This window comes from Carcharodon carcharias, chromosome 1 (genome assembly GCF_017639515.1).
Source record: "Carcharodon carcharias isolate sCarCar2 chromosome 1, sCarCar2.pri, whole genome shotgun sequence".
Lineage (NCBI taxonomy): Eukaryota > Metazoa > Chordata > Chondrichthyes > Lamniformes > Lamnidae > Carcharodon > Carcharodon carcharias.
In genome coordinates, this window is record NC_054467.1 from 255,869,222 (window position 1) to 255,890,710 (window position 21,489).

Genomic DNA, 21,489 nt, shown 5'->3' on the forward strand with positions numbered 1-21,489 from the left:
TTCCTGATCCCTGCCAGGCATGATAAGATTGAGCCAAATCTGCTTCTCTTATTCAGCTGCAGGTGATCCAAACCATCGAACCATTACATGGTAATCTCACTCCTTAGAGCTTCTATTCATTCCAAATCACTCGACGTCATAGAATGGATGGCCATACTGAACGTTGAGATTTAATGTTAATTTTCAATCTGCAATACGAAAGAAGACTCTGCTGACAGATAAGATTTGGATAAACCTACCAACAAAGAAACCCCCATATTCCTCTATCATCGCTGGGTTAAAATCTTGAAACAACCCTCCAGTTACCCAACCCCCCCCACCCCCCCGCCCACCCCAATCCCCCACCCCCCACCACAGCAGCACTGCAGGAGCACATTCACCACGCAGACTGCAGTGCGTCAAGAAGATGACTCACCACCTTCTCATGGGGAAACTAGAGCTGGGCAATAAATGCCCATATCCCCAGAATTAATTTTTACAAATGTTCTACTGGGAGTTAAAAAGCCTGTGTTGTTCTGTCTTTATCCCTGTTTCCTTCACTCCCACCCCAACCTAAGTTTTCATCCACCTTGATCTGAAAATAGTTCATTTTGGACTGAGTTGAGGGTTGTGAATTTTTGGAATTCTCTACCCCAGAGAACTGTGGATGCTCAGTTATTTGGTGTATTCAAGACTGAAGTCAATAGATTTTTGGACACAGAGATAGGGTGATGGGGTGGGAGGGTGTGTGGGGGCAGGGGCGGGAGGGAGTGAAGTTGAAGAAACTTCAAATATGACCTTATTGAATAGCACAGCAGAGACTCAAGGGACTGTATGGCCTTCTCTTCCCCCCATTTCTTACGTTCTTGCATTCAGTGATACCCCAGTGCACTGCCTCTGATGTGACAGCACAAGCCCAAAAATTGCTTGCCACTTTTTAAGTAGGCAGCAGCGTTAATGCCCTTAATGGGCAGAGGGATATAATCCAAGTGCTTAGGATATTTGCCTGCTGGTATGGTAAACCGTCATTTTTAGCTTCCTGGAGGTAGAATGAAGGAGATTGTGCAGTGTCCTTTATTGGAACTTGGGAAGTGTGCGAGTGTAATGAGGTGCTGCCCTTGAAACTCTAAGCAGCTCACAGTCTGAAACCTGCTTTGGAAAAGAAAGCAACTGGGCACATTGTTCCAAGTATTAAATAAATGTACTGACACATAGATATTTTATATAAATATAGAAATTTGGTTGCATTTTGGCTGTGAAATGATGCGGAGCGTCAAGGTCCTAAGTAAGAACGCGGATGGCAGAAAATTGCACGTTTAAAATTGCCAAAACACAATTTTTTATACGACAATCTACACAGCAGATGTTGTTGAACTGAAAAACCTGTTGGTTGTGACAGAAGTTGGCTCTTTTCTTCTATCCCTCCCTCTGTTTTTTAACCTTTCTTTATCTATGTCTATCTGTCGCCTGCCTGTTTTCGGTCTCCACTTCTCTGTGCCTGGGTCTGTCAGCATCTCTGCCCTTCTCATTTCTGTGTTTCGGCTCTGCCTCTCACCACAGGCTCTCACCCCTTCGCCCTCTGCTTCCTGCCTCACCCCTGTGATTTCTTACCCACACCTCCTCTCATTGCCACATTCAAGCCTCTCTATCTCCTGCACCTCTTTAAAGCTTTGGGGCTCTCTCTTCTGTCTTGTCTCTTTGCTTGTCCCTCTATGCTCCCCTCTCTGTCGACCCACTTTCTTTCTCCCTATTTTCCTGTGTTCCTGCTTTACCATTGCCGACTCTTGTTTCCTGAGCAGGCTTTTGCTCACTGCAAGGAATAGCACCTTTACCGTCATGCACGCTAATATTTTCCGATCTTTCTGAAAACTCACCGATAACGCAGCCTTATCAAACAGTTTTCTTCTTATTTAGATTTTCATCTTAAAACAAGTTGTAAACAGGGAGGGGTTGTGGGGTGGCGTTCAATGGCGAGGGGGAGATCGGAGCTTTTAATGTTCTCTTATTAGCATTAATAAAATCAGGTGACAAGCGTGTAATTTAAAAGATCCCACAGTGTAGGCCCATGCGGGATAGAAAATCAAATCAGTTTAGCAGAATTGAAAGGATTTCACCAGCTGTAGATTTTATTGTGTCGAGAAACCATTCGCAAGCTGTTTGTTCGTTCGAGAAAGAAGGGGAAAGAAAAACTATGAAGCTAAAACAGCCCATGGGAATAAATTTTAGGTCGATTAGTACAGTTCCTAGCTGTCAAGGCTTGGAATTAATGGTGGTTTGATGACAGAATTTTTGACGGGTGAACAAAGGTGTAGGGGAGGAAGACATGATTCCTTAGAAGAATGGTCCTCCTCTAGCTTGGCCTCACTGTCTGTGCTGTCATCCGTCTGCCAATCTCCCTGTCCATGGTTGTTTAGAGATGTTTTTATCCTCTTTTCTTTCCCACAGACTTTGCCAGATCCGGACCGGTGCCTGGGTTCCAAGGGGACACGCTGCAGTTGGCCTTCATCGACTTGAGACAAGTAAGCCTTTGTTTTAAATGTGTGACTGAAGACCGCAGTGCCTGCAGGATGCGATAAACGCTCGTCCTCGTACCACCACCCCCCCACCCCCCCACCTTCCCACCGCTATCGACTCCTCGGCCAGGGCCCTCGCCCGTTGTTGTTGTTGTTTGTCCTTTTTGTTGGCTTTCTGGCCTTCAAGAAAAGCCTGAGGCCTGGCCAGCCAGACTAACCCCCCTCCCCCCCCCCCCCCGCCTCCCCAAAATTTCTGAGTGTGGAGGAGCTGTCACATCCTTGGCTCTGCAGTTCCACAGTGAGGCATTGGAGCGACTGTCGGCGTAGAGTGACACAAAGCAGTTGTTTGGTATACAGGGCGCAGTGGTGCAGGGTCCACCTGCTTGGCAGACTTATTGTTAAGAGAGATAATGTCCAGAGAGCGAGTTAAAGGAAGGAAGAATTAGCATTCTGTCATGACCACTGCCAACCATTCTTTCCAAGCTGGTTAATAGAATGCTGCCTTATAAAGATGATTTACAGCCAGTCCTGCTCCACCTTACTATAACAGCCAGCCTTGCCCAACCTATCGGACTCTTGCTACCGGTGATGTCATATCAGCAGGTACCTATATGGTTTTCTTTAAAATTCCGCTGTGCTTGCAACTGAAAAGAGCAACTCAATCCGGCAATCTCCTGGGACAGCAGTGGGCGTGCCACAAAAATAAAAAGGAACTCTTGTCCTGTCATCTTTTCAGTTAGAAGATAGATGGGGGTTTGTCAGGATCTGTGAATGTAGCAGTCGCCACTGACTGATGTTCTGAACCCATTACTTCACTCTGTTTTACTTTGCGGGTGGCAGTGGAGCAGGGGGGGGTGGTGGTATCGCACTCACTCATTAGCGCCACGGCCTGTGTCTAATCCCGTTTCACGCATTTAACTGCCGCTTTTATTTGCATATTTTTTGGGGGAATATCTATCGAGCACAATTGTAGCGTACCTCAGCGTTTCAAACCTTCCTGTCTAAGTGTGTGTGTGTGTGTGTGTGTGTGTGTCTGTGTGTGTCTGTGTGTGTGTCTGCCTGTGTGTGTTAGTAATTAAGGACACCCTCACAAGGCTCCTGGAGAAGCTTTTAATCCAACAACTTAACACAGGGAATAATGTGACCAGAGTTTGTCAGGGAAAATGCTACACACAAACATTTTCACACGCAAGTACACACATGCACCATGAAAAGAGACTGCTGGTCCTTTCAAACTGCTATCCCATTGTAATCACTCCCCTGTTCTCTCCCTATGACCCTGCAATTTTTTACACCTTTAAATATTTATCCATTTCTCTTTTGAAAGTTACTATTGAATTTGTTTCCATCACCCTATCAGGCGGTGCACTCTTCACCTTAAAAACCCGCTGCATAAGACTATTTCTTTTTAGCTCTTCTCCTCTAATTTTGACAATTATCTTAAATCTTATCTTCTGCCAACACAAACAGTTTATCCTTATTTGCTCTAACAAAACCCTATATCATTTTGAACAACTTTATTAAATCCCCTTCAACTTCTCCACCCTAAGGCGAACAGTCTTCCCACATAACTGAGGTCTCTCGCTCCTGGCATTATTCCTATAAATATCCTCTGCACGCTTTCCAAGGCCTTGACATTGTTCCTAAAGCTTGGTGCTCAGAGTTGGATGCAGTGCTCCAGTTGAGGCCAAACCAGTGATTTATAAAAGTTTAGGGCCTTCACCACATGGACTGCTACGATGCAGGAAAAAAGCCCGCCACTTTCTTGAGGCAACTAGGGATAAACAATAAATGCTGGCCTTGCCAGTGTTACCCATGATGTGCAACAGGATACTGATCAGGAATAGGATGTAACTTGCCTGACGTTTATACCCTTTTGTAGCCCTGCAAGGATGAGGCCAAGACTTGTGCCACTACTGCCAACCCAGCAGAACTGAGCTAACTCCAAACAGTTAGTAGCTTTTATGAACCATGACTCAAATGTTAACACTCTCACTTTGGTGAGTCAGAAGGTAATAGGGGTTCAAATGCCTCTTCAGAGGCTTTAGTTTATAACCTAGGGTGATGATGCATTACTGAGGGGGTGCTGTGCTATCGAAGATGTCATCTTGCCCATGAGACATTAAGCTAAGGCCTCATCTTCCCTCCCAAGTGGATTTAAAAGATCCCATGGTTTCTGTTCAAAGGAAAGCAGGGAAATTACCCCTCAATCAACACTGTACATGAATATTACATCTGTTAATTATGTCATTGTTGTTGTGGGACCTTCCTGTGTGGCAGGTGGCCACCATGTTTCCAACATTACAACAGTTCAAAAGTACTTCATTGGCTGTAAAGCGCTTTGGAACGTTCTGAGGTCAGGAAAGGCACCATATAAATGTAAGTTTTTTTCTTTCTTCTTTTACAGATCTGCATTTAATTCTTTCATACGAACATATATACATACAAGCGTATGAACTAGGAGCAGGAGTGAGGCCACTCGGCCCTTCAGGCCTGCTCTGCCATTCAATAAGATCATGGTTGATCTGATTGTAACCTCCCATCTACCCACGTTAACCTTTTGCCCCCTTGTTAATCAAGAATCTGTCTGGTTCTACCTTAAAAAGTCTTCAAAGACCCTGCTTGCATTGGCTTTTGAGGAAGAGAGTTCCAAAGGCTCACCACCTGTCACAGCTGTCTGACTGAAAGATTTGGAGTGGGGAGTGGCGGTGGGATGGCAAGGGGCTAGCCAATTTTATCAGAGAGAAACATGTACAAGCACTGCTGTGCTACAGCCAGCAGTGTTATATTTATAATTATTGGTAGTTTAGAAGCGCTTAAGTAGATCTCGATGGGCTGAACTCTCATAGCTGTTGGTGAAGTGTTGATTTGATCCACTTACACAAACATTAACAGATCAGTGTATGGGCAGGTGACACTTTTGAACCTGTTAATCTGCGCATTGTAACCATGAGTTCTGTTTGACCAGCTCACAAAGAAAAGGGCCCTTATTATCAAACAAAGTGATGTATTTGGTGCAATTCCTTCTTTCCTTCCCTGCTGAAAAATGACCAGTGAAGTGCCACAGGCCTTTGGTACCTCTTCCCGCCTGACCATCCTTCATTTGGGCAGCTTGGCAAGTGAGTGACGTTGGCTGCTGGCTTGAACTGGGTGGCCAGGCAGGTCACAGCTCAAGCCCAGCCCTGTCCTCACCTGAGGTCTTTGGAGCAGAAAAAAAGTTAAGGGGAGATGCAACAGAGGCTTTCAAAATTTTGGGGGGATTTTTGGCAGAGTCGATGGGGAGAAAAACCATGACCAGTAGCAAGTGGTTCAGTAACCAGAGGCCACAGATTTAAGGTCAGTGATAAAAGAGCTAGAGAGGAGAATAGGAAATAATTTTGCACATAGCAAGTCGTTTGGAATCTACTGTCTGCAAGGGCAGTGGAAGCAGATTCATTGGTAACTCTCAAAAGGCAATTGTGTATATAGTTAAAAAGCTAAGCATTGGCAGGGCTATGGGGAAAGAGTAAGTGAGGAGTAGGACTAACTGGATAGCTCTTTCAAAGAGACATGACAGGATGAGTAGCCTCCTCTGCTGCAAGTTTCTGTGATTCTAAGTGCACACAGGAACTTGTAGTGAGGGTAGTAACTAGGACTGGGCATAAAGATGCTGAGGTCAATTGTGGCACTCTTATCGCAGTCCTTGTCTGTGATCAGCGAGTGGTGCAGCAGTCCTTGGGCAGTATGACCCAGTGCAAAAGCACACTGAGCTACAAGGCGAGATGTAATTGCCACATTGACCTGGAAAGGTAAATGCAGTGCTTGGGCTGGGGAGGAAAATATTTATATTGGTTCCTGTTCCTGGTCAAGATCCAGCAAGTGCCAGAAAAAGTTAGCGTCAGGGGAGGACTCAACCAGGGTCGACTGTGGTCCTCCTGCCTCTCATCCATGATCAAATAAACTATCGGCGTCCACATGTCTGTCCCAGGTCCAGCCCCTTTGCACAGTAGCCTAGCGAGAGCTGAAAACCCAGAGGAAAATTGAAAGAATATATACCCACAAAAAAAAAGTTTTTAAAAAATATCTTCTTGGGGCCTCCGTCTTCCTCGAGCCCCTATTTTGTGCTGCTTGGAGCCTTGGCTGTCTTTGTAGAAGACCAGGGATTGAAGGCAAACCTTGCCGAGCAGTCACACAAACCTCAGTGTGCAGTGCCGCACATCATGCAGAGAAAAGCCTGCTCATCAGCCTCTCCATCTCCACCCAGCAGTGACAGGCTGATTAATGAGCCCCTAATTCCACTGGTTATAGAGGTAGCCTAGGCACCAAAACGCCAAATAATGGACATGTCACTCTTGCCTTTACAGCACCCCTCAGGGACTACACAATCCTTTTAGGTATGCACACATTTTACAGACATGCATATGTAAGCAAGCGTACACGGACATAAACTAAAATACATGCATAGCAAACACAAACATGCAAACTCATTTATTTGGGTTCTATGCTGCTTTGTAAAATGTTTATTTGATTAGTGATGATTTCGCTGTTTTGCCGATTAACTCTGTATACTACAACGCCTTGATATCTTTCAGCAACATAACACCCCAGCCCTGTTACTCTTATATTACAGCAGAGAGCTATGCCCAGAGCTTTGCTTTATAGCAAGAGTACCTTCAGCAAGCACCTTCTTTTTCAAAAAGAAATCAAACTGCTTAAAGTTTGAGTTCATCCACTTTGGGCCCAATAAAGATAAACTGGATTTCTATTTTTGATGCTGAGAGACTAGGAACAATGTACGAGTAGGATTTGGGGGTCCCTGAACACAAATCACTAAAACCTAGTGCACGCGTTAAAAAGAGGCTAATGGGTGTTGGCTTTTATCTCAAACGGGAGGAAGCGATGCTTCTGTTGTGGTCAGAACCCATCTGGAGTAACTGCTTTTAGTTTTGTACTTTTGCGCCTCAAGAAAGATTGGCTTTGGAAGAGCTGCAGCACAGATTCTTATCCTCCCTACTAAAATGCACCGTGTCACACTTATCTGTATTGAAGTTATTTGCTAATTGAATGCTCATTTTTGCAGATTTACTAATGCTGCTTTGTATTTTGTCACAATCTTACTTTGTACCTCTCCTTGGTGTTGTCCACAGATTTTGAAATTTCAATTTATTTATTCTTTCACGGGATGCAGGCTTCGCCCATCCATAATTGCCTTTGAACCGAGTGGCTTGCTTGGCCGTTTCAAGCCACTTCCCCTGCACTTCAGTTAAGAGCCGACCACATTGCTGCGGGTCTGGATGTAGGCTGGACTGGGTATGGATGGCAGATTTCCTTCCTTAAAGGGCATTAGTGATAGCAAAGCCAGGGCCCGTGGATTACTAGTTCAGTGACATTACCACCACGCCACCATCTCCTATACCCTGACTGCAAAATGATTTACGTAAATGGCGACAGCAGTGGCCCCAGCACCTATTCCCATGGAACACCACCTTTGCCAGTCTGATTAGCTGTCCTTAACCGCCGCCCCCCCACACACTCTGTCTTGTAACCAGTTTGCTAAACATTCTGTTACCTGTCCCCATCAAAGTACATACTGCTAATTGAGGCAGTCACCTGAATTTGAGTCAGCTGAAGGAAATTGCATGAGTGTTAATCGCAAAAAGTAATTGTATAAATTTCTAAAATGAGCTTAACTAGCTACAGACCATGTTTTCAATAAAGTTACAATCACATCCAACCCCATTACGTATGTTTCCCTGATCATAGTAGCAGTGGGTAGGAGTTATGGCAGGAAAGAGGTGCTATAATCTTAGGTGGGGACACAATGGCATAGAGGTAATGTCACTAGATTAGGAATTCAGAGGTCCAGGCTATTCTCTGGCTGTTGGTGGAATTTAAATTTGATTAATAAATTCAATTAATGAAAAGAAAATATGGAATTGAAAGGTAGTTTCAGTAATGGTAACCATGATTGTCATAAAAATCCTAACACCCTTTAGGGAAGGAAATCCTTACTTGGTCTGGCCAACATGTGACTCTCAATGTGATTGACTCTTAACTGCTCTCAAAGGGCCATTTGGGATGGGCAACAAATACTGGCATTTTAATTACACCCACATCCCATGAATTAATTAAAGAAAAGGTACTTGACACTTGATTCAGTGAGAGTGGCTCAAGGAAAAATACATCTAACGTCTTTGAGAGTGCTTCAAGGGGAGAGGCTAAGCCCCTGACAGTGCCACTGACTGAAAATGAGAGCTCACTATATGGAGAATCAGAGGCTTGAGGCGGTGTCCAGTTTTTTGGCATCACAGGGTCAGTGTGAATTTACACTGCTTTCACCACATTGCTTGTGGTCATAAGTCTTTTTGTTGAAGAAATACTTCAGCCAGCTGTGACAGTTTCTGTCAGCCTTTGGGGATTTTTTTTTGCATTGAATTCTTCAGATGGCTAAAGCTAGTCACCATTACTGAACACTGCCTGGAGTTTTCAGCAAATACAGCCTTAATGTGGGGCCAAAGACCAGCTCACAGATCATCTACAGACTTTGTAGGGCAGGAGAGGGTAAATAAATAAAAGGATAATTTTTCTACTTAGGACGTGCATCTTCCCCTGCACTTTTCTCCCATTCCTGAAAGCCTGTTGCTGAGGTAAAAAGAAAGATTTGCATTTCTTATAGTACCTTTCACAACCACAGGACATCCCAAACTGCTCTACGGCTAATGAAGTATCTTTGAAGTTGTCATTGTTGTAATGTAGGAAATGCAACAGTCAATTTGCGAACAGCAAACTCCCACAGACAGCAGCATGATAATGGCCACATAATCTGTTTTAGTGATGGTGTTCCAGGACATGGGAAGGGGATAGGGGGCCTTGGGGCGAGGTGAAGGAGACTACCCTGCTGTTCAGAATAGCACCAAGGGATCTTTTACATCCACCTGAGAGGGCAGACAGGACCTGAGTTTAACATCTCATCAGCGAGACAGCACCTCTGAAAATGCATCAGTCTTTCAATGTTGCACTTGGAGAGTTATCCTAGATCTTGTGCTCAAGTTTCTGGAGTGGGTGTTCAATCCATAGCTTTCTGACTCTGGTGTGTGTGCTACCCCTGAGGCAAAGCTGACACTTTACAGAGTTAAGAAGGTGTGGGGCTGTAGAGGGGATTTGAACACAAGGTTGACTTTTAAATTAGAGGCATTGCCAGACTGGGAGTCAGTGTAGGTCAATGAGTCTAGTGCTCATGGGTGAGCAGGACTTAATACGATTTGGGATACGGGTGCAATTTGCTCAACAGTGAATCTCACCAGGCTACACATCCAATACAGTGCAGTGATAGTGAGTTCAAGAGGAGTGTCTTTCTTTTGTCCAGGGCACAGTTCATGGAGCAATGAAAGAAATAAAAATATTTTGGAAATGCAGAGTATCCAGAAGAGAGGGATCATGTTTCACATTCTGATGAAGAGTCCCACGGGAAATACAACTGCTCCCTGGTCTACAGTTGAAAGAGTGGGTCCGAGGCTTTCTTCATCAGAAGACACAGTGCTTGGGTGCAGAAGTTGACGACCCATCCACCTGCACAAGATGCTTGCACACCACACTCTAACCTCTGAGTCAAAGGCTTGTGGATTTATATCCCTTCCCAGAGACTTGAGAATATAATCTAAACTGACATTTTGTATAGTAATGAGGGAGCGCTGCACTGTCAGAGCTATTGAACCTCAGACTGAGATGTTAGAAACTAAGGTCCTGTCTCTGGTGGGTGTCAAAGATTTCCTGACAGCATTTGAAGAGGAGCATTGATCTAATTGGACATGCTGGATAGCATTACCCCCACTTGCTTGCTCCATACCTCCCAACCTTTCACCTAACCCCAACAAAGGCCATCTCATTGTTTATGAAATCTTGCTGTGTTCAGCATGTCTGCTGTGTTTGCCTACATAACATAGCATTAACATAGTTCAAATATAGTCATGTGTAGCACTTTGGATGTTTCAAAGAGATCTTATAAATAGCATTTAATTGCAAAACTTGTATCTTGCTTTGGCATCTTAATTTCCAACCTGAGCCATTCCCTAATTCCTGAACCAATTCTAAAATCAGTTCCACATTTCCTGCTGAAAAATAACCTCTCCTTAACAGACGTTGACTGAGCTACAAGGTACTTCCAACATTTTTTCTTCAAGCTATAATTAACTTTATGTGCAATTTCAAATTTTCTCAATTGTGGGCAGACAGAGAGTGACAACGAAAGGGGGGGAGAGAGTGACAACGAAAGGGGGGGAGAGAGTGCCAACGAAAGTGGGGGAGAGAGTGCCAACGAAAAGGGGGGAGAGAGTGTCAACGAAAGGGGGGGAGAGAGTGACAACGAAACGGGGGGAGAGAGTGACAACGAAAGGGGGGAGAGAGTGACAACGAAAGCGGGGGAGAGAATGACAACGAAAGGGGGGGAGAGAGTGTCAACGAAAGTGGGGGAGAGAGTGACAGCGAAAGTGGGGGAGAGAGTGACAACGAAAGTGGGGGAGAGAGTGACAACGAAAGTGGGGGAGAGAGTGTCAACGAAAGGGGGGAGAGAGTGACAATGAAAGGGGGGAGAGAGTGACAACGAAAGGGGGAGGGAGAGAGGGAGAGGAAAATGCAGATGGAGTGGAAGATACAGAGAGAGAGGGAAATGGAGACTCTCACACGCAGGTAGAGAGAGACTCGTACACATAGATAGAAGCACACACACACGCGCGCACACACAGGAAGAGAGGGAGAGACACACATACAAAGACAGAGAGGCACACATTTAGACAGAGGGAGACACATTCAGAGAGAGACAGAGTGAGGGAGAGGAATCCCTTGAAAGCAGTGAAGTAAGACTTCTGAGTTGCAGTGTGTGTGAGCAGGCACTGGGCTTTGTTTAGAGAGCAAGCAGCAATCCTGACCCCCTGTGACCGCAGACACCCTGTAATTGTCAAGCATGTGATCTGGTGTCACTCACTCGCCTGGTAATGGTGCGCCAGTCGCACAATAAGGCTCACTCTCACCTTTAACCTGCCAAATTAGGCAGGATTGATGGAGGGAGCCTGCCCTCCTGACGTCACTGCTGCCTGCCCATGAAACTGAAAACCTCAGCAGAAAGTACATTTGTAAGCTTGGAATGTGAGGGAGCCAATCCCCAGCAGGCACTTTCCTGAAAACAACAGCAGAAAAGGGAAAGAAAAGGAGAGAAAAAAAATCCATTGAGGAATTTGAAGTATGCATCTGTCTCCCCTCCAACCCCCACACACCCCCCAACCCAACCCTTGCCCCGTATCCTGCAATAAGCAGCAAAGAAGACCTTTTAATCTCTTCTCATTTCTCAGGACTGAGAAATTGCACTTCGTCATACAGCCTGAATAATAGTGCATGTGTAAAATCCTTCGAATCACAACCACCCCCCCCACCACCACCACCCTGCAGCGCGCGCACCCCCCCCCCCCACACCAAACCCCCCAATCCTAGTTCTGAAAGCTTTTCTTGCCTATCTCCTCACTGTATGCTCCTCAGCCACTGTCCCACCAGTGCAAGAGCTTCTGTCTTGAGGGCATCAGCCCCCCTGGTTGTGCTCCACCCCTCATCCTCCTCTCCCTGCTGTCTCACTCCTTGCTATGTGCAAACTGGCTGCCTACCTCGATCCCTACCTTGTAACATTGACCACACCTCAGTAAGTATGTTACCGGCTGTGAAGTGCTTTGTGACGCTCTAAGAACATGAAAGGTGCTATAGAAATGCAAGCTCTTTTTTTTTTCCCTTTCTGCTATCACAAGCTCTCTGATGTCTCTCCTAATTCTCCAAACTGCTCAATCCTGTCCTCCCTCTGTGAAGCGGATGGTAGCGGTCTATTACAAATTATTTCTGTCAATATTATTTCAGAACCCAGTATCCAAACCCTTTTATTATATGGGCTGTATATTCCAGGATGCCGTCCAGAACCTGAAACTAAACTATGTTCCCCTCCTGTTCTAACCAGCTTCCACTGGCTTACAACCTCACCCTACTCTGTTGCATCAAACACAGATTTTTCATTTTTCCAATTATAAGTTCCTATGTCCATATTTATAATGCACACTGCGTTATGATCTCAGCTGTTGTTAATGCTAGACAAGTCAGATCCCAGTGTGAAACCTGGCTTGGTAGATCCTAACTTTGTTTTTGTTTAGAAACTGCAGAGGTTAGTTACTGAACACATTTACAGAGTCTGCCAGTATACTTTTAACATAAAGAATAAAATGCTTAATAAACAAGAAAAAATGAACTATATTACACTAGACAAAAAGGCTCGAAAGATTTCAATACAGATACCAGAAAATGATTCAAACTCACACTCCCTTTTATCCCAGCAACCCTTACAGATACACAGCCCCAGTGAAGATTTACCACTGTCTCAACACCAAGGTTTCTTGCTTGGGTTAGCTCAGTTTCAAACAGTTTTCTTCCGGCAGACTGCTGAGCATTAACTAAATACTTTTCTTCAGCTGGTATCTCTCCCTGAATCACCAAAAAAACCACCATCTAAACTCACTATTACTTCAACTTCAAAGCAAACACAAGTTCCTTAAACTCAGTTCCCCAGCGGGCCTGAAAGATTCCTTATTAGAGAGATTAGACCTTCTGCTTGCACTAGCTGGTACACATACACTAACTGACCACCCTTCTGTGTTTCTCTATCTCTTGTGTGTCTCTGGACCTCTGTAGCTAGGCAACAGCACAGTTCTTTTTCTACTTTATTTTTTTTTTAACTACACTAAACTACCAACCCCTTGGTAACCCATCTCTTCAAGAGTGGTGAAACCTTATTAAAAATGCATGTATACAAGCAGGGCCCCAGACTTCCAGACACCCAGCTCACAAAAACCTCTTAAATGAAACTAAAATCAGGTTCCACCTTTCTTAACACCCACGTACAAAATATAAATTAAACTTAAAGCTATGGTTTTGTTTCTAACACTATGTAAACCTCTGAAGCTAGAATTACACCCACCCACCACCCCCCCCCACCCCCCCGCAAAAACCACTGTGAGGGTGCTTCAGTACCACCACAGTGCTTTTTCTGGTTCACGTGTATAAATATGGATATAATTTATAATGGATAGATGGGACGAATGTCTTTGAAATGGGAATTGAATGACACCTGCATGCCAGTGAGTGGCGAGCAGCTGTGGACCCACACCTCAGACTGAATTGAGATTCAAAGGATAAGGGACACAAAAGCAGGTTTTGGGATATCAAAAAAAAAACATTATTTGTATGAGTCATTTGTTCAGCTTGCAACCTCCAATCTGATGATGCTGAGAGAATATGATTTTTTTTTTAAAAGTTGAAGTAAGCTGGATAGTAAGTAGGTTAGATAAGGAGGCAAAGGTGAAGGGAATTGGGCCTGTCCTCTTTAGGAAATGGTTAGGGTTGACAAGGTCAGTGAGAGTAACTGGGGGTTGTGGGGAAATGGCAGGAAAGCGGAGTTGAGGATTATCAGATCAGCCATGATCTCAGTGATTGGTGGAGCCGACTCGATGGGCCGAATGGCCTACTTATGCTCCTATTGTCTCATGGTCTTATGGAAATGGGATCAAGAGACAATTAAACCTGTTTCTGGAGAAAGAAAGGATGAGGGAAAGGATTGAGGGATTTGGTCAGAAGAGAGGGAGGGATCTGGAAAATAGAGTGAGAGGGATATGGGGAGGAGGAAGTGAGTTAACCAATGAGGAGTGGATGAATATATGGTTCAGATTGATTGTGTGATATGCGGGATACGGCGAAGCGGGAGTGCGGGATACGGCGAAGGGGGAGTGCGGGATACGGCGAAGGGGGAGTACGGGATACGGCGAAGCGGGAATGCGGGATACGGCGAAGCGGGAATGCGGGATACGGCGAAGCGGGGATACGGGATACGGCGAAGCGGGAGTGCGGGATACGGCGAAGCGGGGATACGGGATACGGCGAAGGGGGAGTGCGGGATACGGCGAAGGGGGAGTACGGGATACGGCGAAGCGGGGATACGGGATACGGCGAAGCGGGGATACGGCGAGGCGGGGATACGGGATACGGCGAAGCGGGAATGCGGGATACGGCGAAGCGGGGATACGGGATACGGCGAAGGGGGAGTGCGGGATACGGCGAAGGGGGAGTGCGGGATACGGCGAAGCGGGAATGCGGGATACGGCGAAGCGGGAATGCGGGATACGGCGAAGCGGGAATGCGGGATACAGCGAAGCGGGAGTGCGGGATACGGCGAAGCGGGGATACGGGATACGGCGAAGCGGGAGTGCGGGATACGGCGAAGCGGGGATATGGCGAAGCGGGAGTGCGGGATACGGCGAAGCGGGAGTGTGGGATACAGTTGGGGGTTTGGGGTATATGGTGAAAGGGGGTTGGGGTATACGGTGAAAGGGGGTTTGGGGTATACGGTGAAAGGGGGTTGGGGTATACGGTGAAAGGGGTTTGGGGTATACGGTGAAAGGGGGTTGCGGTATAAGGTGAAAGGGGGTTGGGGCATAAGGTGAAAGGGGGTTGGGCATACGGTGAAAGGAGGTTGGGGCATACGGTGAAAGGGGGTTGGGGCATACGGTGAAAGGGGGTTGGGGCATACGGTGAAAGGGAGTTGGGGCATACAGTGAAAGGAGGTTGGAGTATATGGTGAAAGGGGGTTGGAGTATATGGTGTGGGCTTGTTGAAGGTTTGGTGGAGGGGTGTTGAGAGATACAGTTAGAAGTGGGTGAGGGATTGAGGGATATGGTACACATTGAGTAATGTGAAAAGGAAATGAAGGAAATGGTGAGGAGAGAGTGAGGGATATGGTGATGTTGAAGGAAAGGGTGAGGTGGTGAATAGTTGGGATTGATCTCTGGATAATGTGGATGGACTTATTATGCCTAGTGGTCTTTTCCTGTCTCTAAAGTTCATATGTTTCTGGCAAATATCTTAAAATATTTCCTGAAATTGTTGTTATCTTCTAAGTTGCTAAGTTTGTGCAAGCAGTATCTCAACTTGCAGGATCGTTTCAAGCACCCACCTAATTTTTCAGCCCCAGGCACTCTCTCTGCAGAGTGATTATTGATGTCATGTTAAATTAAACTTCCCAGTGCAGGTACTGTAAAAAATGTATCCAAAAACTTGTTGAGATAGTTAAACTTCAGATAACCAGACAGCAGAAAGAATTTGCCAGCTCAGAGCAGTTTTGAAAGTTTTTGCGTATTATAAATCAGTGGATCAACAAAAAACACCATTAATAAATGTAGTGAACAAGTTGAGGTCCCAGCACAGATTCTTGTGGGGTACACAGCACCTTTCATGACCTCAGGACATCGCAAAGCACTTCACAGTAAATACCTTTGAAGTATCACCACTACTGTAATATGGGCAACATGGCAGCCCAACCCAGTGTAACCACACCTTCAGAAAAGGAGAGACGCAAAACCCAGAACAATATGAATGGAAATGCATTAGTATCTTTGGGTGCACGGGTTGCTTTAAGCACACAGGCTGCTTAACAGCTGGAATAATTGACAGCTGTCATGTTATTTTATATCACAGCCTTGAGCCATGGTGAAGTTCGGAGCCAATCATGGGTAAAACCGTGAGCTGCATGTTGTTCAGTCTCACAGTCTGTCTCAGACCTCCAAGTATAACAAAGGAACAGGAGAAGGTTACTTGACACTTCCTGCATTCAGTCAGACCATGACTGAGCTCCACCTCAACTCCACTTATCCATGTTCCCGGTGCCCTTCCCAAACACAAGTCTTATCAGTCGCAGTCTTGATAATTTCAGCTGGCTCCCAAAACCCACCATCTTTTAGTAGAGAGGGAGTTCAAGGTTTTGCTAATGTTTGAATTCTAAAAGACTTTCAGATTTCACTTCTGAACGGTCTAGCTCTAATTTTAAAGTTATGCCCCCTTCTTCTGGACTCCCCCACATGAGGAACTAATTCCTTTCTGCCTACCTTATCATATCCTTTTATTATGATAGACACCTCAAGCAGGTCACCCATCAGCCTTCTACACGTCATTGTACAAAACAAGTTTATGCAATCTACCCTTGTAACTAAATCCTTTAAGCTTGGTAGCATTCTGGTGAATTTGTGCTGTTTCTCCTCCAAGGCCAATACATCCGTCCAGACATGTGGTGCCCAAAAGTGAATGCAGTACTTCAAGTGACCAAGACTCTTAAGACTCTGTACAGGTGAAGGATCATTCTTCCGCATTGAGGGGGAGGAGCTGCCAGCTGATTTGCTCTACCTCCCTCACTTTGCTGCTTGCTATCTAACTGTGGGGAAGGGCATTTCATGTATTTCAATTTTAATGCCTGACACATATATGAGGTTATTGATGGGACAAACATTTGAGTGTATTTTAAATTTTTATGTCAGAATAACGGGGGCTAAAGTTGCCAAATATAATAAGACCCAGTCAACTGACCTGCATTAGATGGGTGCACATGTCGCTCAAGAGTTGTTCACAAGCCATGCTCTGAATCATCCAGTTCCTCTCTCCCCAGCTTAGACAACTGATTAATCCTGTTTGCATCCATCATATTTTTTGTATTTGTCCTAGACAGTGGTAGCCCTCTCAATCTGTCTGGATTTCTCCAATGGCACACCCTCCCCCCAACCGTGGTCTTTCCTCTCTTATGATGTGCATATTTTTTGATTTTGCAGCTTAGCTGCTTGGTGGATCAATATTGTGCATTGCTGCAATATTCTCTTTTCCCTTTGGAGTTACCATTAAGGCCTTGCCATCCACAGAGGAAGGGTAGAGTCAGACCTTGGAGCAAACTGTATACAGGGACTTTGAAACCAGTTCAGGGAGGCTATGACGTTTATTGACAGGGGTGATAGCTGAGTGGGATTTATTGCAGGTCAGACTAACATTAAGTTTCCTTTTTCTGTTCACAAACTCTCTCTTTCTTCCCCTCCCTTTCCCAGAAATGTCCGCTTCTATTGAGACCACCTGATTATCGTTTCTTGGGTATTCCTTTTTATTCATTCATGTGATGTGGGCATCACTGGCAAAGTCAGCAATTGTTGTTCATCCCTAACTGTCTTTCAGAAGGTTGTGATGAACCACCTTCTTGAATACAACTGAGTGTCTTGCTCAGCCATTTCAGAGATCAGTTAAGAGTCAACCACATTGCTGTGCATCTGGAGTCTCATGTAGCCCAGACCAGGTAAGGATGGCAGATTTCTTTCCCTGAAGGATGTTAGTGAACCAAATGGGTTCTTGTGGCAATCAGGTAGTTTCATTGGTCACCATTACTGCGACTACCTTTTAATTCCAGATTTATTTAGTTAATTGAATTTAAATTTTCCAGCTGCCATGGTGGGATATGAACTCATGTCTCTGTATCATTAGTCCAGGCCGCTGGATTACTAGTCCTGTAACATAACCACAATGCTACTGTTGCCCCATTAACACTTCCAGTAGGTACACACAGGATCTCCTTCAGGGTCCCAGTGTGGCTACTTCGATGCTTCGGCGTCCACATCTACAGGTGTGTATGGCAGACAAGAAGTTCTATTATGAAGGAAGGTTCTGTCTTACCATCATCAAGCAGTGCGATGGGGCAATCCGATTATGGCCTGGGGTTTGGCCTGCCTCTACTAGCCATTGAAACCATGAACACCTTCCCTAAAGGACACTAGTGAACCAGATGGGTTTTTACAGAGGCCCAAATCACTAGAAGCAGCAACACAAGTTAAAACGGCCATAAAAAGCCATCCAAGCACTGCATTTCCTACATTACAAAAGTGATTACACTTCATGGTCATGAAAGGTTGCTATATAAATGTAAGTTTGACCTGCAGTGAAAGAAAGATCAAACTTACATTTATATAGCAACCTTTCACGACCATGAAGTGTAATCACTTTTGTAATGTAGGAAATGCAGTAGCCAATTTGCGCGCAGCAAGATTCCACAAACAGCAATGTGGTGGCAGCCAGGTAAATTGTCTTAGTGATGTTGACTGAGAGATAAATATTGACCAGGACACCATTCTTTATTGAATAGTTCCGCGGGATCTTTTACATCTGCCTGAGAGAACAGACAAGGCCTTGATGTAAACGAACACCAGAAGAGACTGGCATGGGAAGAGAGCACCAGTATAATAATATTAATCTGGAAAGCAATCTGTATCCCCTTGAAAAATCTTTTGGGCCTCTTGACCCTTTCCCCAACATCATGGTTTGGGGAAGCTCCCGGATGCATTTGTCACGGATGAATTCTAAAACTAGGGGGAGGTGGTGGCATAGTGGAAATGCCACTGGACTAGTAACCCGGAGGCCCAGGCTAATGCTCAGGGGACACAGGATCCAATCCCGCCTTGGCAGCTGATTTGATTAATTCTAGTTTTAAAAATTCTGGAATATAAAACTCGACTCTGTAATGGTGACCATGAAATTATCATCGGTTGGCCCACTCATGCCCTTTAGGGAAGGAAACCTGCCACCCTTATCTGGTCCGGCCTACGTGTGCCTCCAGACCCACAGCAATGTGGCTGACTCTTAACTGCCCTCTGAAATGGCCGAGCCGAGACCACTCAGTTCAAGGGCAATACGAAAGTTGCTGTCAGCTCAGTGCCTTTCAAATGAAATGCTGCCTCCAGGAGCTGGCTGTATTTTCAATAACAGCCGCGTGAGCCCACCCCATGGACCTGTATCTTCCCAAGTGCATCCCTGCACCCCAGATCCAGCGAAATATAGCCTGGAGTGGATCTTGGGGATGGAATCCATAATGTCACATGACAAAGGAGTTGAGAACAGCTGCCAGGGTGCATGAGGGTCAGCTCAGAAAGAAAGAAAGGGGCATTGTTATAATGCTTTCCACTGCCTTTGGAAATCGGGAAAAATTCACAGCCGTTGATGTACTTTTGAATGCCTGGAAACACAAAGCAGGGACCCATACACCCGTTCACCATCCCTGCTAGGTAAGGAGGACCTTTAATATCTCTCTGACCCCACCAGGGAAATGACCCTGGCATTCAAACAATGTGGGGTGGTTCCTAATACATGTATAGTTGCATTAAGAGCTCTAATTGGGCCACTGCACCTTCACGTTTTAAAGGAGAGAGAGATTGCATAATTGTGTCAGAGATAAGACGTGTGTGATTGTGTCAGACATAAGGTATGTTGTAACTGTTGTTGCCCGCTGGATGACCTGCTCCTATCTGCCCCCCCACTAGACAAGTAATCAAGCACAAGAGGTGTAGGAGTCATGGTACAACAGGTAATGACTCAGATTTATCTACCTTCTGTAATCGCTCCATCTCCTGAGATTGCCGCAGTCATTTTAACAGCCTTGGTGCTGTAAACTCTTTTTATTAGGTGCACGTCAAGGGTTCTCTTAGAAATATGTTTACATTTTGTGTACCGGGAAACTCCTCTGAGGGTACGAAACATTCAGCATTGCATGGGATTTGCACCTTTCACAAATAACCCATTTACCTCTACATCAAGCTGTCTTCCACCCATCCCTACATTGTTCCCAATTTCTCACTAAAGAAGTGATGTGGGGCCAAGTAGGGTGAGCTATTCCTGCCCCTCAGTACTGCGCAGATGATGTTAGTGCATAACGTAAGAAATAGGAGCAGGATGAGGCAGGAGTAAGCCAAATGCGCCTGCTCTGCAATTGAACAAGATTATAGCTGATCTACCTCAACTTCACTTCCTGCACTTGGGAAGGTGCTAGTGAACCGCTGCGTTGACCTGCTGCAGTCCACCTGGTGTAGGTATACTCACAGTGATGTTAGGAAGCGTTTTGACCCAGCGACTATGGAGGAACTGCAATATAGTTTCAAGTCAACATGATGTGTGGCTTGGAGGGGAATTTGCTGTTTGTGGAGCCTTTGCTGCCCTTGTTCTTCTAGGTGGTCAAGGTTGTGGGTTTGGAAGGTCCAATTGAAGCAGGCTTGGCGTAGCTCTATATTGATGGTCAAATGTTGAAAGCTGCAAGCCTAATTGGTTCCTTGTCAGGTATGTGGTTAACTTTGTTAATGTTCCATTGACCACCTCAGTTGTAATTTATTGCTGTTTTACAAGTGTGCAATTTAAACTAGGCAGATACAATGTAGCAAATACTTTATATGTCAGACGTAACACTGGCTGTTCTTTCTCACCATAAATCTCTTGATCCCTTCCCAGGGTAACCCTCAGTTCCTTCTCATTGCTTCTCGGGAGGACCCCCCCGATCCCTTCTCGACAGAGCCCTCAAACCCTTCTCAGAGGAACACCCCATCCCTTGCCAGCAGAGCTCCCCATCCCTTGCCAACAGTGCTCCCCATCCCTTGCAGACAGAGTTCTCCATCCCTTGCAGACAGAGCGCTCCATCCCTTGCCAGCAGAGCTCCCCATCCCTTGCAGACAGAGCTCTCCATCCCTTGCAGACAGAGCTCTCCATCCCTTGCAGTCAGAGCTCTCCATCCCTTGTAGACAGAGCTCTCCATCCCTTGCAGACAGAGCTCTCCATCCCTTGCAGACAGCTCTCCATCCCTTGCAGACAGAGTGCTCCATCCCTTGCCAGCAGAGCTCCCCATCCCTTGCCGACAGTGCTCCCCATCCCTTGCCGACAGTGCTCCCCATCCCTTGCCGGCAGAGCTCCCCATCCCTTGCAGACAGAGCTCTCCATCCCTTGCAGACAGTGCTCCCCATCCCTTACAGACAGAGCTCCCCATCCCTTGCCGGCGGAGCTCCCCATCCCTTGCCAACGGAGCTCCCCCTCCCTTGCCGACAGAACTCCCCATCCCTTGCCAGCAGAGCTCCCCATCCCTTGCCAGCAGAGCTCCCCATCCCTTGCCGACAGAGCTCCCCATCCCTTGCCGGCAGAGCTCCCCATCCCTTGCCGGCAGAGCTCCGCATCCCTTGCCGACAGAGCTCTCCATCCCTTGCCAGCAGAGCTCTCCATCCCTTGCCGGCGGAGCTCCCCATCCCTTGCCGGCAGAGCTCCCCATCCCTTGCCGGCGGAGCTCCCCATCCCTTGCCAACGGAGCTCCCCCTCCCTTGCCGACAGAACT

At 46.0% G+C, this 21,489-nt stretch overlaps 1 protein-coding gene across 4 annotated transcripts in view; it reads left to right on the top strand.

Moving 5' to 3' along the window:
* LOC121277089 (exocyst complex component 6B) overlaps nt 1–21,489 on the top strand; it is a 632,802-nt gene that overhangs the window by 523,322 nt on the left and 87,991 nt on the right. For 3 of the 4 annotated variants that reach the window (XM_041186104.1, XM_041186075.1, XM_041186085.1), the window contains exon 20: nt 2,425–2,498. In XM_041186104.1, the coding sequence (XP_041042038.1) occupies nt 2,425–2,498 (74 nt within the window). Of the gene's footprint in view, nt 1–2,424; nt 2,499–16,586; nt 16,641–21,489 lie in introns of those variants that run through there. The other variant, XM_041186094.1, reaches the window with a different exon arrangement.